Consider the following 20,721-nt stretch of genomic DNA (forward strand, 5'->3'; position numbering starts at 1 on the left):
TGAGAGGTGAAACGTCTTCAAGCAACTTGAAGAAGTCCAGACACCTATCTTTCCAAGCAACTTAGACTAAGATGTTCTAGCTTTATGGAGAGCTTTTTTATAAAGCAGCAAACTATTTCTCCAGACTAAATGAAGATCTTCTAAATTTGTGACACGCCATTTCCTCTCCAGCTTACGAGTCATCTGCTTTAGGCTACGTGTTTGAGAATTATACCACGGAGTCAGGTACTTCTGATTAGAGACCTTAGTTTTCACTGGAGCTACAGTATCCAGAGTCGTACGTAGTGAGGAGGTAAAATTATTAACAAGATAATAGACCTCTGTTGTAGTATTCAGATAGCTGCTCTGCTCTGTGTTGGTACAGGGCATTGAAGATGATAACAGTGGGTGGATTATATTCTTAAACATAGTTACAGCGCTTTCAGAAAGACATCTACTTTGATAAAGTCTACTCTCCACCGCTGTGTAATCAATTATTGTAAATGTAAATGTTATCAGGAAATGATCAGACAGGAGAGGGTTTTCAGGAAACACTGTTAAATGTTCAGTTTCTATGCCATATGTTAAAACAAGATCTAGAGTGTGATTAAAGTGGTGGGTGGGTTCTTTTACATTTTGAGAGAAACCAATTGAGTCTAATAACAGACTAAATGCCATGTTGAGGCTGTCATTTTTAGCATCTACATGGATGTTAAAATCACCCACAATAATTATTTTATCTGAGCTCAGAACTAAATTAGATATAAAGTCTGAGAAATCAGACAGAAACTCTGTGTAAGGCCCAGGTGGACAAGAGATGATAACAAGTAAGACTGGTTTCTGAGTTTCACAGCTGGGGTGGACAATGTTAAGCATCAGGCTTTCAAATGAATTAAAAGTCTGTCTTGGTCTTTCATTAATTAATAGGCTGGTGTGAAAAATTGCTGCCACACCGCCCCCTCGGCCTGTGCTTCGAGATTTCTGGTAGTTAGAATGACTCGGGGGTGTTGATTCATTTAAACTAACATAATCATCCTGCTGCAACCAGGTTTCTGTAAGGCAGAGTAAATCAATTTGTTGATCAATTATTAAGTCATGTACTAACAGAGACTTGGAGGAGAGAGACCTAATATTTAATAATCCACATTTCACTGTTTTACTCTTTGGTTCAGATGTGGATACTGTATTGTTCTTTCTTTGTGATTGTTTATGTTTAATTTGTTTGTTGCTGGTTTTTAGTTTGTTTTTTGTCTTTTTGGAAGCTGACACAGTCTCTATGGAGATGGGTTTTTGGGGGGGTAGCAGGAGGAGAGAAGCTGCAGAGAGGCGTGTAAGACTGCAACTCTGCTTCCTGGTCCCAACTCTGGATAGTCATATTTTGGGGGGTTTAATAAATTTGTCCATATTTCTAGAAATGAGAGCTGCTCCATCCAAAGTGGGATGGATGCCGTCTCTCCTAACAAGACCAGGTTTCCTCCAGAAGGTTTGCCAATTATCTATGAAGCCCACATCGTTTCTGGGACACCACTCAGACAGCCAGCAATTTAAGGAGAAAACATGTCACTCCTGGTCTGATTGGGGAGGGGACCAGAGAAAACTACAGAAAACTATTAATAATATTGCAAGGTCCAATCGATGTTTCCCAGGTTGAAGCACATGTTCTAACATCTCCATGTATCTTTTTCATCACTCTCCATCCAGTCAGCCCATTTAGCCCTTCACAGCTGATAGTGACAGATTCTGTTTGAAAAAACTGCTGCCTGTTTGGAACAACTTGAGGAAAACCTGAATCTGAGACAGAAAATCAAATAAAGACTCAAGAAATACAGAACAAAATAGTTTCAAACTTAAGGTTATTGCATATGTGCTACTTCATGTGTATTGTTGTCTTTATTTTTTCTGGGGTGGCTGTGGCTCAGGTGGCAGAGCAGGTCAGCCACTAATCAGAAGGTCAGTGGTTCGATCACAGGCTGCACCATGGCTACATGCCAAATATCCTTGGGCAAGATACTAACCCCATGTTTGCCTACTGGTGGTGGTCAGAGGGCCTGGTGGCACCTGTGTCCGGCAGCCTCGCCTCTGTCAGTGCGCCCCAGGGCAGCTGTGGCTACAATGTAGCTTGCCATTGCCAGTGTGTGAATGACTGAATGTAGTGTGAAGCGCTTTGGGGTCCTTAGGGACTAGAAAAGCGCTATACAAATGCAGGCCATTTACCATTTTTCTGATGAACACAAATGTATACACATCAAGCATCAACACTTTTATGAGATATATCATCTGCAGCAGTTACAAATTTCCATAATGAATACATGCAAATACATGGGAACATTTTGGATATATCAATTTGCCCTTCAGTTCATCCATGTATTTTATTTATTTATTTTTTTTTACAAAAGGCAAGGTCAGTACTCACAAAGTCTGATAGTAAGAAATCTGACCTCCATGTTGCCTTGCTGCTCACTGCGTGAGTGTCAGACTAAAATGAGGATATATTCTTTTGTAAGAACTTCCTTATCCTGTGGTTCTTTGTAGTGACTGGGGCCCAACATGGTTTCATTTCAATCACATGTGATTGCGTAAAAAGATTCCTGCAACCTACTGTATTTTCAGTTTCTTGAATTTTATGTTCAATCTAGATTTTGATCATTCAGCCTATTCTTTTAATTAAGTTCTCAGTAGAAGTACTGTGTAAGATAGATAGATAGATAGATAGATAGATAGATAGATAGATAGATAGATAGTACCACCCAATTTCAGTGTTACTCACACATTGGTTAGTCATTCTCAATGATCACCAGTTGTGTATAGTATGGAGTTTGGAGACCCCTGCGTATTGTTGTTAATATAACATGGAAACAATCAACTCATTATTACTTTAGAAGTCCAAAGAGAACTGAACTAAAGAACTTCTGGTACAGGTATGTGTGGGACTGATGACAAGTGACAACAGCCATTAATTCAGGTGATAACATCTGAAATGAGTAAGTAGTATGCACTGACTGATTCAGTGCATTTTAAAGCAATTATATATGTAAGTATGCAATTGCTTATATAACTGCTTATATAATACAAGGAATTATATTCAGTTCCTTGAGTTTTTGTGCTTTGTATTACTTTTCCCCTTGTTGTCTTGTAAATGTATATTGTCTGAGTCTACCCTTGTCCTTTGTTATAGAGTGCCGTCTTATTTTATCTTTCCCTGAAGTTTGCTATTATTTGGATTCCTAGCACTTCCGTTATCTGAATTTTCCCAGGCCTGAATGTTTTTCAGTATTTAAGCTGTTGTTTTGAGTTCATTCCGTTTCCCATGTCCTGTGTTTGGGTCCACAACAGGCCTGTCATATAGCCCTCATATAATAGTTTTCTATGACATTTTGTCTCTATATCTGTATGTACTAGCACTGTAATCTTAAAACTATGATTACATCAGCTGACATGCATCAACATACATTTATTGAGGATAGCAGAAGCTATTGCAGAATACACTTGGATACAATATTGTGCCTGCTATTCAGTACAGTAGCAGTAAATTAATTTTTATGAACAAAAAAAAGTCTTACCTGTCATTGACAAATGTCTAGTCTACTTTTTTTCTACAGTGACAGAACATACAAGAATGCAGTTGCATTTAAGATGACTGGTGTGCTTTTCCAGTTTGTTGGGTAGATTTTGACTTCGCATAGTGAATGTTTCTTTATATTTCCATAATCCTGGAAGTCCCAACAACAGAAACTTGGACACCAACAAAAAAATTACACCAATGGTGCGTACCATAATAAGCATGCTGGACTTATGAGTGAGTTCTTCTAGACTTAGACTTAGAAGATTAGAACTTTTAGTGTCATAGTACAGTTGCTTGCCCAATGAAATTATGTAACAAGACCACAAGGTGTGAATGTAAAAAACAATATAGAAAGGAAGAATAGAATATATATATATTATAAAAAATATATACTATTAAAAAGTTATGCAATATTGCTTAACTTTGAGAGAGAGAGAGAGAGAGAGAGAGAGGGGAACACTATGTACACTAGAATATAATAAATAATAAATAAGGGTGGAACGACTATGGAAATTGCTTATTTTGCGCCGAAATGGCACATCTGGAAAAAAAAAACAACATATTGCACAATGGAAAAAAAAAATACAATAATAAATACCAAGTACTGCTCACGCTCTTATCATATCGGGTAATGTCTGTGTCTTATGGTTCCTGTTTTACTTTGAAGAGGTCTTGTGTTCTGTGTTCATTCTTTTAGGTTCACATTTTTTCCTGTTATGTCATCACGCCACATGGTCATAGGGACACATGTATCAGCTGTGTCCCCATGTGTTTTCAGTCCCCTCGTCACCTCCTGTGTATTTAAACATCACAACCTTTCCTCAAAATGAAATACTGACATTACAGAATGCATGGTTTTATACTAAAATGGCAGAGAGGATAAAAAAAATGTGGTTTTAATGGAAGTTAATGGGGGCATTTTTGTACACGTAGGTGTCAAGAAGGAATATTTGGCACTACAAAAACAAAATAATGCAGTGAAATCAGTTTTGTTGCTGATGGTTGTCCAAAACTTTAATCAGCACCAATGTCCCATTCATATACTGTTTAGTATATCAAGTTTTATTGTCATTTCAGCCATGTACAGTGATACAGTACAGAGTGAAATGAGACAACATTCCTCCTTTTTGGAAAATAAATTATTTGAAAGCTTGCCAAAATATATCTAAAGAGATTGTCCAGGTTGAAAGATTTTACAAGAACAATCTCAGTCCACAGGCTATAACACAAAGGCTCCCTGGCCTTAAGTACTAATTGCCAGGGCCTCCTCTCTGTGGAGAAACAGCTCTACACAGAGGTGGTACATAAGGCTGGAAAGAGGGTAGGACACGTCCACGCAGGCAACACAGCCAGTAAACTCTAAATACTCTGATATGCCATATCAAACAAGGTACAGATCAATGATTAACAGATGAGGTCATTTCAGTGGACTTTGACAGAGAAACTGACTGCATCCTGTGACTGTGTGGGGCAAGTAGGCTTTAATAATACTTTAAATTTCATTTAAAATTATCAGTAGGGAAATGATTGGTTGCATAAAATGCTTTTAATCATTTGTTCAATCTGTCCAAACCTTTTAGTCTGTTGTTTGTTTTCTACATCTGACCGAGTGAATATGGAGTGTCACGGTCCTGGGTCGGTGACCCAGTGTTTTGACTTTTGTTTTATTATTATTATTAATCTGTGATTTCGTTGTGGTTTATGATTACTTGTGTTTTGGTTTCTGTTTTGTATGTCATGTCACTGTTGTCTCTGTGCTCCGTGGTCCCTTTGTTCAGTGTGAAGTCCTTGCCTCTGTCGTGTGTTTCCTGTTTTACTTTGACGGTCCCTTGACCCATGGCAGTGTTTCTGGTTTTACGTCTCCCCTGTCTCGCCTGTCTAATTATTGTCATCTGTGTTTCCCTCCTGGCCCTCATTCCCTCGTTTACTCCTTGTATTTATTGTCCGTGTTTTCCTCCGAGTATAAGTACCCTTATACTCGCCTGTGTGTTCTGTTCAGTTTTTCCGGTTTGGTTTTATTTTGACTTGTGCAAGCAATAAAGCTTAGGTTTTTTGAGTTTAAGTTTTACATCCTGGAGTCTGCTTCTGGTTCCTGCCTTCTGCATACAGACCTTGAAAGGAGGGTGCAAAAGTGCTTGAAGTCATGTCATATGATATTGTGACTGGAGAGCTAGGGGAAAGTAGACCACAGAAAAAAAGTTGATATAAATGTGTATATAAGATATATATGAGTGTCATAATATTTAATATGTTTTCTCATTGGTACATTTGATATGCAATATAATATTTTACAAATGAAGTATCAATATTATATAAATATGGCACAGGCACTGCCCCTCTGAGAGTGATTTATCAACAGCATATCAAGCTGACTGTGTGAACCATGTAGCCTGGACTTAACTGTTCAGCCTTTGTAGTGTTTTAAGTTGTTATAACCCTGAAAAGTACATGTATGGAGAATTATAACTGAGAACACATTCTACAATTTTAGCATCTGTGTCGTATGATCATCCAATTAAAGCTGCTGTCTGAAACTCACAGACCGGGGGCCTCTTGCGGCCCACGTCACCCCTACTTGCGGCCCGTATATTGAAGAAATATAACGCAATTTGGCCCTTGAAGTCACTTTTTTTCTTAGGGAGAATTTGTTTGTTGCTGAGTGCAATGTCCAAATACATTCTTTTAATTCAAAAAATTAATTCATATGAAGGCAATATGAGCAGAGAGTACAAACATGTTGAGGGATTGGCTCTGTTGGTTCAATGAGAGAGGTATTTGTAAAGAAAACAATTTTCACTAGCAGTCAGAAACTAATGTGTACACTTATGTCTGCATTTTTAATTTTGTTAAATACGAACAAAATTATAGCAGAAGTGCTGCCACGCGTCTGGCCAGAAAAAGATTTGTTTTCAATTTGTTCATTTGGTAGTTGACACACACACAATGACACAATGACAGTTGCCTCAATATGTTTTATATGTCTACAATTGTGATGTGAAAAGCCAAATCATAATTGTTTATAGTGATTATTTGTATGATTAATGTGCAATTTCTTTATGATTTTTTCCCATATTTTTCATTTCAGTCTTCAAACTTCTACAATGTTTCACCTGAAGGACGGACGTTGCTGTAAAATGCCACTTGGGGCCATCTGTGTCTTTCTTTTTCATCACTCTATTTTTTTCATTCAGTTTTGTGGAGGTGAATAAGTCTTATGTTCATGAAGTTACACAAATTATACAAAACATCGAAGTCTATTAATTACACAGATATTTATGTTATTGATTAAATATCAGCCATTTAATTTATGTCATAGAGTAAAACAGCAAATTTAAAAGAGTTACATCACCTGGGCTTCCGAACCTTTTTTTTTTTTTTTTTTAACATGTTTAACACGTATTTGTAATTTTCCTTTAGGTGTGTCTCAGGTGGTTGGTCCATCTGAGCCAGTTGTGGCAATAGTTGGTGATGACACTGTGTTACCATGCCATCTGGATCCTGCTGTGAATGCTGCTGATATGACAGTAGAGTGGACACGATCTGACCTCACACCTAAATTTGTGCATGTTTGGCGTGACGGCGTGGAGCTCGTGAATAAAAAAAATGAAGCCTACATGGAAAGAACATCCCTACCCATTAACAACCTGAAGCTCGGAGACATTTCACTAAAACTCTCCAAAGTGAAACTGTCAGATAGGGGATCATACAAATGCTTCATTCCTGCCCTTAGTGGACAAACCAGTGTTGAGCTTGTTGTTGGTAAGTGGAGATATCGTCCTTGTACAGAAAGGTCAAAATGATATCTGATGTTGAAAATCATCAGTCATTATTTAGTTTAGAAAAAGTACAATGATAGTAGTAAAAAATCATAAGGGTAAAATAAACATGTTATGCTGCACTATCATTTAACACATATATGCAAAAGAACATACAGAATAACACTAAAATCAAACCAATAACAATGTGCATTCAGTGTAGAGTCAATATTTGTGCTCAAAATGATGACAAACTGAAAAGAAAAATCTACACATCATCACTGAAAGGGAAAATTATTCATTTCCATTTTTAGATGAAGTGTTTTCTCAGCTAAAAGACAGACTGTGGCCTCTTTATTCTATTTTACAAAGTGAGCCAATGTTTATTTAAATCAATTTCCACAAACATTTTTGCTCTAGTTTTTTTTTTGCATTCTGTTGTTTTATTACATATATATTGAATCCATTCAAAATTAATGTTAACAATTAAAACAAGTGAATCCTTGTTGTTGCATTAGTACTGGAATAAATTTAGGAAAGGTTCACTCATAAATTAAAGATAGCTTGTAATAATAAGTCAAAGACAGCTGCAATGAATGCAATCAATAACAATATCAAAAGTTGTGTAATGTCTTATTTTGTTTTATTGTAGTTAGTGTTGGTAAGGTGGCACCATTTATCAAATGGAAGTACAAAGGTAGCTGATAAGCAGTTTTAGACAATGTGTTAGGTCCAACATTAAAACTACTTGATTAAAAGGGTCTTGGTGCTGCTTGCCTGGTCAGAAGAGATTGATCTATTGTTTGGGCTGTCCTTTTTGTGCCTGAGACAGGGATATATATAGGCAGGAAATCGTTTGGCTTCTGATGGTTGTGGAATGGCCATTTGAGGACAGGGCTTGTTGTATTCAATTGAATTCCAAATCCAAATCACAACAACAGTCGCCCCAAGGCGCTTTATATTGTACAGTAGATCCTACAATAATAGATACAGAGAAAAACACAACAATCATATGACCCCCTATGAGCAAGCACTTTGGCGACAGTGGGAAGGAAAAACTCCCTTTAAACAGGAAGAAACCTCCAGCAGATCCAGGGTCAGGGAGGAGCGCCCATCTGCTGTGACCGGTTGGGGTGAGAGAAGAAAAACAAGATGAAAGACATGCTGTGGAAGAGAGACAGAGGTTAATAGCAGGTACGATTCAATGCAGAGAGGTCTATTAACACATAGTGAGTGAGAAAGGTGACTGGAAAGGAAAAACTCAATGCATCATGGAAATCCCCCGGCAGCCTATGTCTATTGCAGCATAACTAAGGGAGGATTCAGGGTCACCTGGTCCAGCCCTAACTATATGCTTTAGCAAAAAGGAAAGTTTTAAGCCTAATCTTGAAAGTAGAGATAGTGTCTGTCTCCCGAATCCAAACTGGAAGCTGGTTCCACAGAAGAGGGGCCTGAAAACTGAAGGCTCTCCCTCCCATTCTACTTTTAAATACTCTAGGAACAACAAGTAGGCCTGCAGAGCGAGAGCGAAGTGCTCTAATAGGGTGATATGGTACTACAAGGTCATTAAGATAAGATGGGGCCTGATTATTTAAGACCTTGTATGTGAGGAGCAGGATTTTGAATTCAATTCTGGATTTAACAGGAAGCCAATGAAGGGAAGCCAAAACAGGAGAAATATGCTCTCTCTTTCTAGTCCCTGTCAGTACTCTTGCTGCAGCATTTTGGATTAGCTGAAGGCTTTTCAGAGAGTTTTTTGGACATCCTGATAATAATGAATTACAGTAGTCCAGCCTGGAAGTAATAAATGCATGAACTAGTTTTTCAGCGCCACTCTGAGACAGGATATTTCTAATTTTAGAGATGTTGTGCAAATATAAGAAGGCAGTCTTACATATTTGTTTTATATGTGCATTGAAGGACATGTCCTGGTCAAAAATGACTCCAAGGTTCCTCACAGCGTTACTGGAGGCCAAGGTAATGCCATCCAGAGTAAGAATCTGGTTAGATACCATATTTCTAAGATTTTCAGGGCCGAGTACAATAACCTCAGTTTTATCTGAATTAAGAAGCAGGAAGTTAGCGGCCATCCAGGACTTTTTGTCTTTAAGACATTCCTGCAGTTTAACTAATTGGTGTGTGTTATCTGGCTTCATGGACAGATAGAGCTGGGTGTCATCTGCACAGCAGTGAAAATGTATGCTATGTGTTCTAATGATACTGCCTAAGGGAAGCATGTATAATGTAAACAGAATTGGTCCTAGCACTGAACCCTGTGGAACTCCATAATTAACCTCAGTGTGTGAAGAGGACTCTCCATTTACATTCACAAATTGGAGTCTACTAATAGATATGATACAAACCACTGCAACCTGTAATACCTACAGCATGTTCTAATCGCTCTAATAGGATATTATGGTCAACAGTATCGAACGCTGCACTGAGGTCTAGCAGGACAAGCACAGAGATGAGTCCACTGTCAGAGGCCATAAGAAGATCATTTGTAACCTTCACTAAAGCTGTTTCTGTGCTGTGCTGAGCTCTGAAACCTGACTGAAACTCTTCAAATAAACCATTCCTCTGCAGATGATCTGTTAGCTGTTTGACAACTACTCTTTCAAGGATTTTTGATATGAAAGGAAGGTTGGAGATTGGCCTATAATTAGCTAAGACTGCTGGGTCTAGAGATGCTTTTTGAGTAAAGGTTTAACTTTACCACTCCGGCTTCCTCCCACCGTCCAAAGACATGCAGCTTGTGGGGATAGGTTAATTGATTAATCCAAATTGTCACTAGGTGTGAATGTGAGTGTGAATGGTTGTCTGTCCCTATGTGTTAGCCCTGCGACAGACTGGCGACCTGTCCAGGGTGTACCCCGCCTTTCGCCCTATGACAGCTGGGATAGGCTCCAGCGCCCCCCGCGACCCTGAAAAGGATAAGCGGAAGCGAATGGATGGTTTAACTACAGCCAGCTTGAAGGCCTGTGGTACATAGCCGATCATTAGAGATAGGTTGATCATATTTAAGATCGAATAATTAATTAATGGCAGGACTTCTTTGAGCAGTTTTGTAGGAATGGGGTCTAAAAGACACGTTGATGGTTTGGAGGAAGTAATTATTGAAGTTAACTCAGAAAGATCAATTGGAGAAAAAGAGTCTAACTTAACATCAATGGTACTAAGAGTAGCTGTAGATAATATTACATCTGTGGGATGATTACTGGTAATTTTTTCTCTAATGATAAAAATTTTATTTGTGAAGAAGTTCATGAAGTCATTACTAGTTAACGTTAAAAGGATGGTTGGCTCAAAAGAGCTCTGACTTTTTGTCAGCCTGGCTACAGTGCTGAAGAGAAACCTGGGGTTGTTCTTATTTACTTCAATCAGTGATGAATAGTAAGATGTTCTGGCTTTGCGGAGGGCTTTCTTATAAAGCAGCAAACTATTTCTCCACGCTAAACGATGATCATCTGCTTTAGGGTACGTGTTTGAGAATTATACCACGGAGTCAGGTACTTCTGATTAGAGACCTTAGTTTTCACAGGAGCTACAGTATCCAGAGTCGTACGTATTGAGGAGGTAAAATTATTAACAAGATAATCGACCTCTGTTGGGGTAGCGTTCAGATAGCTGTTCTGCTCTATGTTGGTACAGGGCATTGAAGATGATAACAGTGGGTGGATTATATTCCTAAACTTAGTTACAGTGAATGAATACTCTATCATATTATTATCTGGGGAGTTTGAAGGATGGGTTGACAACAAAGTCATTCCTGTTCCTTGAGTAGTTTTTGATGTGTGCAAAAGGAAGGAAATTATCATGTTTTTTGTCCTGTCTTCTTCCGCTCATCAGCGACCAGTTATGGCAGATGGCTGCCGCTCTCTGAAGCTGGTTTTACTGGAAGTTTCTTCATGTTTAAATGGAATTTTTCATTCCTGTTGTTGCCATGTGCTTGATCATAGGGAGTCATCAGTTTCTCTTTATTATTGAAAGGTCTCTACCTTGCAATATGAAGCACCTTAGTTTGACTGTTTGACTGTGATTTGGCACTATATAAGTAAAGCTGAATTGAAGTGAAATAAAAATAAAGCAGTCGGTAGTGCATTACAACTGCTTGATTGTTGATATGTTAAAGAAGCCCCTAAATGAATGTCAGTGCCTTATGTATTGACAGCAGGGCATTATAGAAGTTAGTGTTTTTCATGTCACTATTCAGTGGTTCAAATATGATTGGTGTAAAAGTAGTCAATACATTTCCCAGAATTTTAAACTTGGCTCTTTGGTGACTGTAACTGGTAGCAACACTAATGTGTTTTCTCTTTTCCTAATCTTTAGGTGTAGTTTCATCAATTATCATCACTTTAATGAGAAATAGTGCGGACAGTAGTAAAGTGGTGTTACAGTGTGAGTCTGCAGGCTGGTATCCAGAGCCTGAGCTGCTGTGGTTGGACGGTGAGGGAAACCTCCTCTCTGCTGGCCCTGCAGAGACCCTCAGAGGTCCTGATGACCTCTATACTGTCAGCAGCAGAGTGACTGTGGAGAAGAGACACAGCAACAACATCACCTGCAGAGTCCAACAGAGGAACACCAACAAGAGCAGAGAGACACACATACATGTTCCAGGTAAAAAACAAGTTATTTAGTTATATTTTTTTTTGTTTGTTTGTAAAATTGCTGCAGGCTACTTGTTGATATTATGTGTGTTCTCATTACAGGTGATTTATTTAATCCTCCATGTAGTTCTGCTGGTCACATCATCATAAGTGTTGTTGTGACAGTCCTGCTTATTCTGGCAGTTGTCTCTGTTGTCTGGAAATATCGTTCAAAACATCAAGGTACAGTTTTTTGACTAAAAATGAAAATAAAGTGACTAAGAAAATCATCAATTATTTATTAAAGAAAGACAAAATAATGTATTTCTGTCAATTTAAATGACTTTTTTTGTACAACAGGAAGAAACACAAAAATTTCCACTGATCACAGTGAGCGTCAGCCCCTCACTGAGAAAAAAAGAGAAGCACTGCATCTCACAGAAGATAGTAGTGACACTGTCGACTTTGATATGACACAAGAAAACCTCAACACTTGGTTTAAAGAAGGAGAGGAAGACAAATTTCATTCGATAATGGTGGTTCAATTTTTAATGAGTCATAAATGTGACTTAGAAAATGATATTTATGAACTGAAACTGACACTGCTCGAGCTACAAAAACAGCATGATGAAAATCAGAGTCAGCTGGTAAACAATATTAAACAAATAGAACAAAATGAAAAAACATCTGACAAAATAAATGAAGAAGAGGGCATTGAAACAGAAAATAATTTTGAAAAAATGAAGGAAAACCTTGAAAAAGAAATAGAGGAAAAGGAAACAGAAAGAAAATCAGTGTTGTATGGGATTGATGTAATGACAGAGAAGAAAAAGGAGTTAGATGACACTTTATACAAAATTCATACACAGAGGGAGAAAATAGAGAAGAGGAGAAATGAAATTCAAATACAGTTCCAATCAGGAAATTCAGAGGCATAAAAGTGAACATTAAATAACACTCACATTATTCATTTAAGCATTCATTTATCACAGTTAAACAAGTAAGACATTTACAATCTCTAACACAGCACTACAAGATATATTACATGGATGAAACCAAATCCAAAACAGCAGCTATAGTAAAGACGATATGAATTGTACTTATTTCACAGAAGAGAGCCTGTCATCACCAGTTTTAACACAACAGCAGAAATTGGTTGAGATACCCTAGTGACACAATTTTAAATTAACTTTAGTTACCTCTAGTGGGCATATAATTTATGACAACTGCATATAAGGAGAAATGTGTTTCAGAGCCAAAAGACAGTTGCGCTCTTTCAGTCACAAAGAACATTACAGTGTTATTGTTCCATTTTAATAAAATTCTAATTATAATATAAACCTAATATTAGATCATTTTACATATTTGGTACCATGTACCAGTCCATACATATACTTTTACTTTTTTTTCTTTTTTTTTCTTTTTATTGTCTTTTTTCTTTTTTAATGTGCAAGTTATTTACATTTTATATAATATGAGATAATAATCAGATTTCTGACTGTAACTTGTCTTTCTAAATTCCCTACAAGTGTGTATTTCTTTTTTGTTTGGTGAAAAAGAAATCAGTTTTTGTTGTGTAAAAATATTAAGCATGCCATTAAAATCTTTAAAATGTGTAAAGAAAAAAGAAAAAAAAAAGAAGTACCTTATCAGGAGAATTAACTTTATTTGCAAAATACATTTAGTAATATACAATTACTATTAATTGTATACATTTATGGCAGTTATGATCTGTCACATGATGGCTTTAGGAAAGTATAGAGTAGACATGGGAACAGAGTCTAAACACAGGCTAATATAAATACTAAGGGAGGAAGGACTACAATCACTAAGAACTAAAGAAAACCAAAACCATGATAACAATAATCAAATAATATAATTACAGAGTCTGAAACACAAATACTGGGTTGCAGACCCAGTACCGTGACATCTTCTCCTCTATTGTTCTTTCCCTCTCCTTCTGTTAACTCTCTTCCTAATTTCTCTTTCTTTCTCTTTGCTGTTCTCTGGTCATGTAGCAGCGATACAGAAAGAAATAACATATTCAATAAAATTCTGTAAAACAACGTAAGCAATTCAGATGAGACTTTAAAATATGTAATTTTCCTTAAAAGGAACAGTCTTTGCTGAACTTCTTTGGTAGTGACATCAGCATGAGGCTCAAAACACAGTCAAAACAGTTTGTGGTCAAGAAAAGCCCCTAAATGCTTTTAAGTCTTCACAAACTCAATATCAGCAGCTTTAATAATAGTAAGGTGATGAACTGTAAGAAGATTTCCTGAAATCAATAATCATGTCTTTTGTTTTTGACACATTTAATGAAAGGAAGGACTCATCACACCAAGCCACAAAATCTTCTACAACCTGCCCATGGCCTGTCTCGTCCCCCACAAAAAGACTAACGATCACTGTGTCATCAGCAAACTTTAGGATGTGTCTGTTAGTAACACTGCTCATTCGTGTACAGAATTAAAAGAAGGGGTGAGAGATAGCAACCCAGCACATCAGAAAGTACATGGTTCACCTTCATGCATTGTGAGCTGTTAGTGGAAAAGTCTAGCACCCAACTAATCAGACTAAGATCGAGCTTAAGGTGGTTATAAAGCCCATCAGCAAGTAAGGTGGGCTGAATTGTGTTGAATCTTGTCGAAAAGTCAGCAAATAATAATCTTGCATGAGTGTTAGGGCCCTCAAGATGCTTATACAAGAAATGCATGAGTGTGACAACAGCATCTCCCACACCTCTTCCTGCTGGAACAATGATAGCATTATTCCAAATCTTAGGTACTGTCTGTAGGGAAAGTGAAAGAAATGTGATGAAAAATCCCACTCAACTGATCAGCACAAGTTTTCAGTACCTGCCCACAGATGTTGTCAGGTCCAGGACTCTTAATCTTAGTGTGTCTAAAGACATTATCTACACCCCTCTCCTCAGTACAAAATGATGAGGGAGTGGTAGTCTTTTTTTTTTTTTAGTGTACTCGTCTCCATAAAACAATCAAGATTCTCAAAATAAAGATAAAAACTATTACAATTATCTGCCAAATGTTTGTCAGAGGTAAACCCATCTTAAGAAATGTTACAGTGACCCTTAGTTTGTAGCCCTTAGATGGTTTTCATACCACACCAAGCTCTGTTAAGGTAATTACTACTCATTTCTGCTTCAAAATTATTTTATATCTCATCTTAGTCTTCTTTATTACAGCTCTCACCTCCTTCCTTAATGTCCTCATAGTGGAAACGTCATACTCATTAAAAGGAATTTTCCTTTTAAGAATCAGATTCTTGATGTCTTTGGAGATCTGAAGAACATAGTGCAGGTCCAGCCACAGACTTATATTTCTCCTTAATTGATCCATAACAGAAATCCAGCGTTTTGTTATGCCTTGTAGGACAGGTGAAATATAATTTTTTTAATTATATTGTAGTCTGGGACGGTCTGCTTGCCTCCACCCCGGGGGGAAGGGTAACATCTCTTGGGTCTGGGTTCTGTTTCCCCCTCTGGGGGCGAGGGTACCTGGACCCGGGGTATAAAGTATGTTTGGGGAGTGTGATTGTGTGTACATGTCCATTTATGTCAATCCTTACGTTGGGTGAGTGCTGAGTGTCTGTATATGTGTGCATGAGGGTGGGAATGCATGTTTGTGTCTGTGTGTGCCTGTTTGTCTGTGTCTATATGTCAGGTCGGGTCTTAGACTCCACCTCTCTGGGAACTCCCAGGCCCTCCAAGGCCTATCTCCCCTCACCACACTCCCTGCCGGTGACTGATGCCCTTAGGGGTCGGTGCGTTGGTGGTTCTTGGTGTCCGGGGCTGGGCACTCAGGTATGTACCAGCTCACTCCCAGTGGCTACCTGGCGGGGCCTGGCGCCTGTTGCTCGGTCAGGCCTCCTCCGGGGTGCGGGGGGCCCTCGGGCCTCCGGCCTCTGGGCCTGCGGCTCGGTTCACTCTGGCACAGCTGGTTGCCGGCAGCTGTGCCAAAATTATATTGTAGTCTTAAGAAATTATGTTCAGTGATCTCTTAAGATTACAATTGTTAAAATCACCTAAAATAAGAGGAGGAGGAGGCTAGAGGCTAAGATCAAGGTAGCACGGAGGGAGGTTAGCCAACTATCGGAGTTGCATAAAGGCGCGATGAGGAAGGTGCCTAAGAAGTACAGGAAGCTGTCCATACGTGAGGCCTTGGAAACTGCCAAGCAACGACTCACAGCCTTGGCCAGCCGCTTGAGGAGGTACACCAGAAAGATAGAAGGCAGGAGAATAAACCAGCTGTTCTCCACGGAACCAGACAAGGTGTACTCTCAGTGGCAGGGGAACAATATGAGAACAGCACCACCAAGGCTGGAGGCAGAACAATACTGGAAGAGCATATGCGAGAAGGACGCAACCCATAACGGCAATGCTCAGTGGCTAGTGGAACCTTAGGGCAGACCACAGCGACCTCCCCGAACAGGGTCCAGTAACCATCACAGTGGCAAATATCACAGAAAGGGTCTCCAGTATGAAGAGTTGGACAGCACCAGGCCCTGACATGGTTCACGCCTACTGGCTGAAGAAGCTGACTGCACTCCACCAGCTGCTAGTTGATGAGAGACACCCGGAATGGCTTACCGAAGGCCGGACAGTCCTGATCCTCAAGGACCCCCAAAAGGGGCCGGTCCACTCCAACTACCGACCAATAACCTGCCTCAGCACCACGTGAAAGCTCCTGTCAGGCATCATAGCGGCTAAGATGAACAGTTACATGGGTCAATACATGAGCGGGGCACAGAAAGGAATGGGCAAGAATACCAGAGGCACAAAACACCAGCTAATGGCAGACCAAGCAGTCAGCGAGACTGCAGGACCAGACTGACCAACCTGTGCACTGCCTGGATTGATTACAAGAAGGCCTATGACTCAATGCCCCACACCTGGATTCTGGAATGCCTCGAACTATATAAGATCAACAGGACCAGGGGTAGGCAACCTTTCTGATGGCGAGTGATAGTTCATGCTGATGGACGTAGGAAGTGTTACAAACAGCTGATCGGATCGGCAAAGCGTGTTTCTGGAATATTATGTTTTTGTTGCTGCAAGCGCTTTTTATGCAGTTTTTGCAAAGCTGTATGTGGAAGGAAACTGTGACCTAGGACAAACTGATGGCATCAGATGTAAGTACAACTCCTCCGGTTTCATATGCAAAAAAAATTATTGCGCTAGCTTACGTGGTTGCAGTGCTACCGGGATTTAAAAATAGTTACGCAAAATGGAGCGTGTCCGCTCCAAACGACTTTAAAGGGTTAAAGCCATAAAGCCTTTGAATGAAAACAAATGCTGTTGTGACAGTGATGTACAATGTTGTTGCTATATGTATGATTTCTATACATTCTATGTCAGATAAAACTTTGGCTGTAAGCTTCAGATAATTATTTAATAACAGCCAGACATTTTAAATGAGAATAAGAAAGTATTTCTTTGTGCCCCTCTTTCCCTGCCCCACCTGGCCCCCCTGGCAACACTTTGCTAGATCCGCCCCTGCACAGTTACCAGCTGTCAGCTACATAAAAAAGGATCCTGGTGGTATTTGTCTCTCAGAAACAGTTCATAACTTACCTCTAATGTATTCATGTCACCTAAAAGGTAAACCTGTTTCTCCATCACCTGTTCAGCTCTGATGATCCAGTAAGGACATCTCCTGGTTTCATCTTCATGTTTCCCTCTCACCACATATCCAAATCGATATCATGACCAGCAGCTTTACAGCTGTGGCTCCAGCAAACATCAGCTGATACTAGAAATTTATATTAAATAAATTCTAACAACAGCTGATCAAGCTTAAACATGCTGCTGTTGTTGAGCGCGACATCAGCTGGGAATGGTGTCAGAAAAGCCGATCAGCTGATCATTGATCGGTTTCATGATTAAAGTAAAAACAGGAGAGGGAGGGGAGAGAATGAGAGGAGAAGAAGAGGCAGCTGTGCAGCGTAATGACAGAATAACTCCACATTTGTGTCTTTTTCCATCCTAGCTGAAATTCGGGACAAACTGCGTCCCTTCTCAGCTCAACACGAAATGCGTAATAATTTCTCTGAATGCGGGACAATTCTGTCTTTTTACGGGACGGTTGGCAACTCTACTAACTAACCTTATGAATAAAATAAAGTTCACTATCAGTAACACCATAGCACCCACCCAGCTGTATAGAAACTCCGTCATGCTAGCTAGTACGCAGCACGAATTATTTTAACTGACTGTAAAAAGTCAGCACAACGAAAATAAACTCCACCTAAACTTGGTTTATGTCTGACCCAGATAGACTGCAGGTCATAACTTCTTACCTGAAGTTCAGTTCACCTGACAGTCGGACTGGCGGCTGCCTCGGGTCTGTCCTCCTCCCGCCTCCCCTCTCTCTGATCCACCTGCTGGCCTCCACCACTTGCTAATGTTACTGAATCTGTGGAAGCTCTGCCATAGCCACCACCAAACAACTGAGTTATTTTTACACACCGGCCAGCATCTGGCCAATCCACCACCTTTCGTTGTTTATACCATTACAAAAAAAAAAAAGAAAATTATCGGGCCACCGAGCAAAAGCCTGGTATGCCCGATGGCTAGTCCAGCTATCGTCGTGCCATCAGTTAACCCTTCGCGTGCCAACTGTGGCACGCGTGCCTAGGGCTGCCAACCCCTGAACAGGACCCTAAGAGCCTTCATCAGGAACTCAATGGGGATGTGGCGGACAATACTGGAGGCCAACCTCAAGCCCATAGCACAAGTCACCATCAAGTGCAGGATCTATCAAGGAGATGCTCTGTCCCCACTGCTATTCTGCATAGGCCTGAACCCCCTCAGTGAGATAATTGACAAAACTGGCTACGGATGCCGACTACGGAATGGAGCAGTTGTCAGCCACCTCCTGTACATGGATGACATCAAGCTGTATGCCAAGAGTGAACGAGACATCGATTCACTGATCCACACTACCAGGCTATACAGCAATGACATTGGAATGTTGTTCGGACTGGAGAAGTGTAGTCGGATGGTAACAAAGAGAGGGAAGGTAGTCAGAACTGAGGGGATCAAACTACCAGAAGGCAACATTGCAGACATAGAGGACAGCTACAAGTACCTGGGGATCCCGCAGGCGAATGGGAACCATGAGGAGGCCACTAGGAAAGCTGCAACCACCAAGTACCTGCAGAGAGTCAGGCAAGTCCTGAGGAGTCAGCTGAACGGTAAGAACAAGATGGTATAATAAGTTGGCCAAAGGGAGAGATAGAAGCCACTGACATCGAAACAAGAAAGCTCCTTACCATGCATGGAGGGTTGCTAAGCGGAAGGAAGGGGGTCGGGGACTGGTGAGTGTCAGCACCACAGTCCAGGATGAGACAAGGAACAGCCACGAATACATCAAGAAGATGGTCCCAACTGACAGCGTGCTCAGTGAATACCTCAGGCAGCAGAAACCCAAGAAAGTGGAGGAAGGCGAGGAACCATCATGGAAGGACAGGCCCCTGCACGGTATGTACCACCGGCAGATAGAGGAGGTGGCTGATATCCAGAAATCCTACCAGTGGCTGGACAAAGCTGGACTGAAAGACAGCACAGAGGCACTAATCATGGCAGCACAAGAACAAGCTCTGAGTACAAGATCCATAGAGGCTGGGGTCTATCACATCAGGCAAGACCCCAGGTACAGGCTGTGTAAAGATGCTCCAGAGACAATCCAGCACATAACAGCAGGGTGTAAAATGCTAGCAGGCAGGGCATACATGGAACGCCATAACCAAGTGGCCGGCATAGTGTACAGGAACATCTGTGCCGAGTATAACCTGGAAGTCCCGAGGTCAAAATGGGAGACGCCCCCAAGGGTGATGGAGAATGACAGAGCTAAGATCCTGTGGGACTTCCAGATACAGACGGACAAAATGGTGGTCGCTAACCAACCGGACATAGTGGTGGTAGACAAACAGAAGAAGACGGCCGTAGTGATCGATGTAGCGGTTCCGAATGACAGCAATATCAGGAAGAAGGAACATGAGAAGCTGGAGAAATACCAAGGGCTCAGAGAAGAGCTCGAGAGGATGTGGAGGGTGACTCCCAAGCTAGGCGAGTGGCTCCAGCAGATCCCGGGAACAACATCGGAGATCTCTGTCCAGAAGAGCGCAGTCCTGGGAACAGCTAAGATACTGCGCAGGACCCTCAAGCTCCCAGGCCTCTGGTAGAGGACCCGAGCTTGAAGGATTGACTGCCCACAGGGGCGAGTCGGGGATTTTTTTTATACATATATATATCACTTAAGATTATATATTTATTTATTTATATATTTATTTTCTTATACTTTATGGATACTCAAAAAACAACAACACAAGCTAACAAAAAAATTATTTTACATAAATTTTCTTTTATTAAAAGAACGCACATTATTTGCATTAAATTTATTTCCCCATCTTCATAATTGTACATAAGATTCACCTTGTGTTCACAGTACCACTATCTTTACCATAAAAGGATATTCTGTTGATGGCTCACATTACATTAACATAGCATTTGTCACACTGTCTTGCCACAGAAGCCACAGTGAGCATGTTTAAAAACTGCAACAGTGTACTCATGTCTACAATTAGGCAGAGCAAATAGACCTGGGCTTCACTAATAATATTTATTAACACACTGCTCCCTGTTTAAATAGACATGATGATGTGAGGTGGCTGAAGTTTTCACTCTCAGAATAAGAACAGAGATAATATTTTTTTTTTAACATGCAGGTTGAGATATTTGCAATTTGATATAAACTGCCATCTTTTCACAAATTAGAAATTAACTAGAAGTTAACTAATTAAATGTGTTTTTAAC

General features: G+C 40.0%; 1 protein-coding gene across 1 annotated transcript; it reads left to right on the forward strand.

Annotated features, from left to right (window-relative positions):
* Positions 1-6,627: 6,627 nt before the first annotated feature.
* Positions 6,628-13,956, forward strand: LOC146713526 (butyrophilin subfamily 1 member A1-like). Its single transcript, XM_085448619.1, has 5 exons — positions 6,628-6,742; positions 6,959-7,300; positions 11,629-11,916; positions 12,009-12,128; positions 12,246-13,956. The coding sequence occupies exons 1-5, from the start codon at positions 6,643-6,645 to the stop codon at positions 12,821-12,823; spliced, it is 1,428 nt and encodes a 475-aa protein (XP_085304745.1). The 5' UTR covers positions 6,628-6,642; the 3' UTR covers positions 12,824-13,956.
* Positions 13,957-20,721: the final 6,765 nt, after the last annotated feature.

Source organism: Copadichromis virginalis, linkage group LG3, assembly GCF_057382275.1.
Source record: "Copadichromis virginalis isolate Kocher_CV1m ecotype Utaka linkage group LG3, C_Virginalis_male_GT1.1, whole genome shotgun sequence".
NCBI lineage: Eukaryota > Metazoa > Chordata > Actinopteri > Cichliformes > Cichlidae > Copadichromis > Copadichromis virginalis.

Coding starts and splice junctions, on each gene's coding strand:
- LOC146713526 (XM_085448619.1), top strand. CDS start 6,643: ATGTTTCACCTGAAGGACGGACGTTGCTGTAAAATGCCACTTGGGGCC. Junction 6,743..6,958: donor TTTCATTCAGTTTTGTGGAG/GTGAATAAGTCT, acceptor ATTTTCCTTTAG/GTGTGTCTCAGGTGGTTGGT. Junction 7,301..11,628: donor CAGTGTTGAGCTTGTTGTTG/GTAAGTGGAGAT, acceptor CCTAATCTTTAG/GTGTAGTTTCATCAATTATC.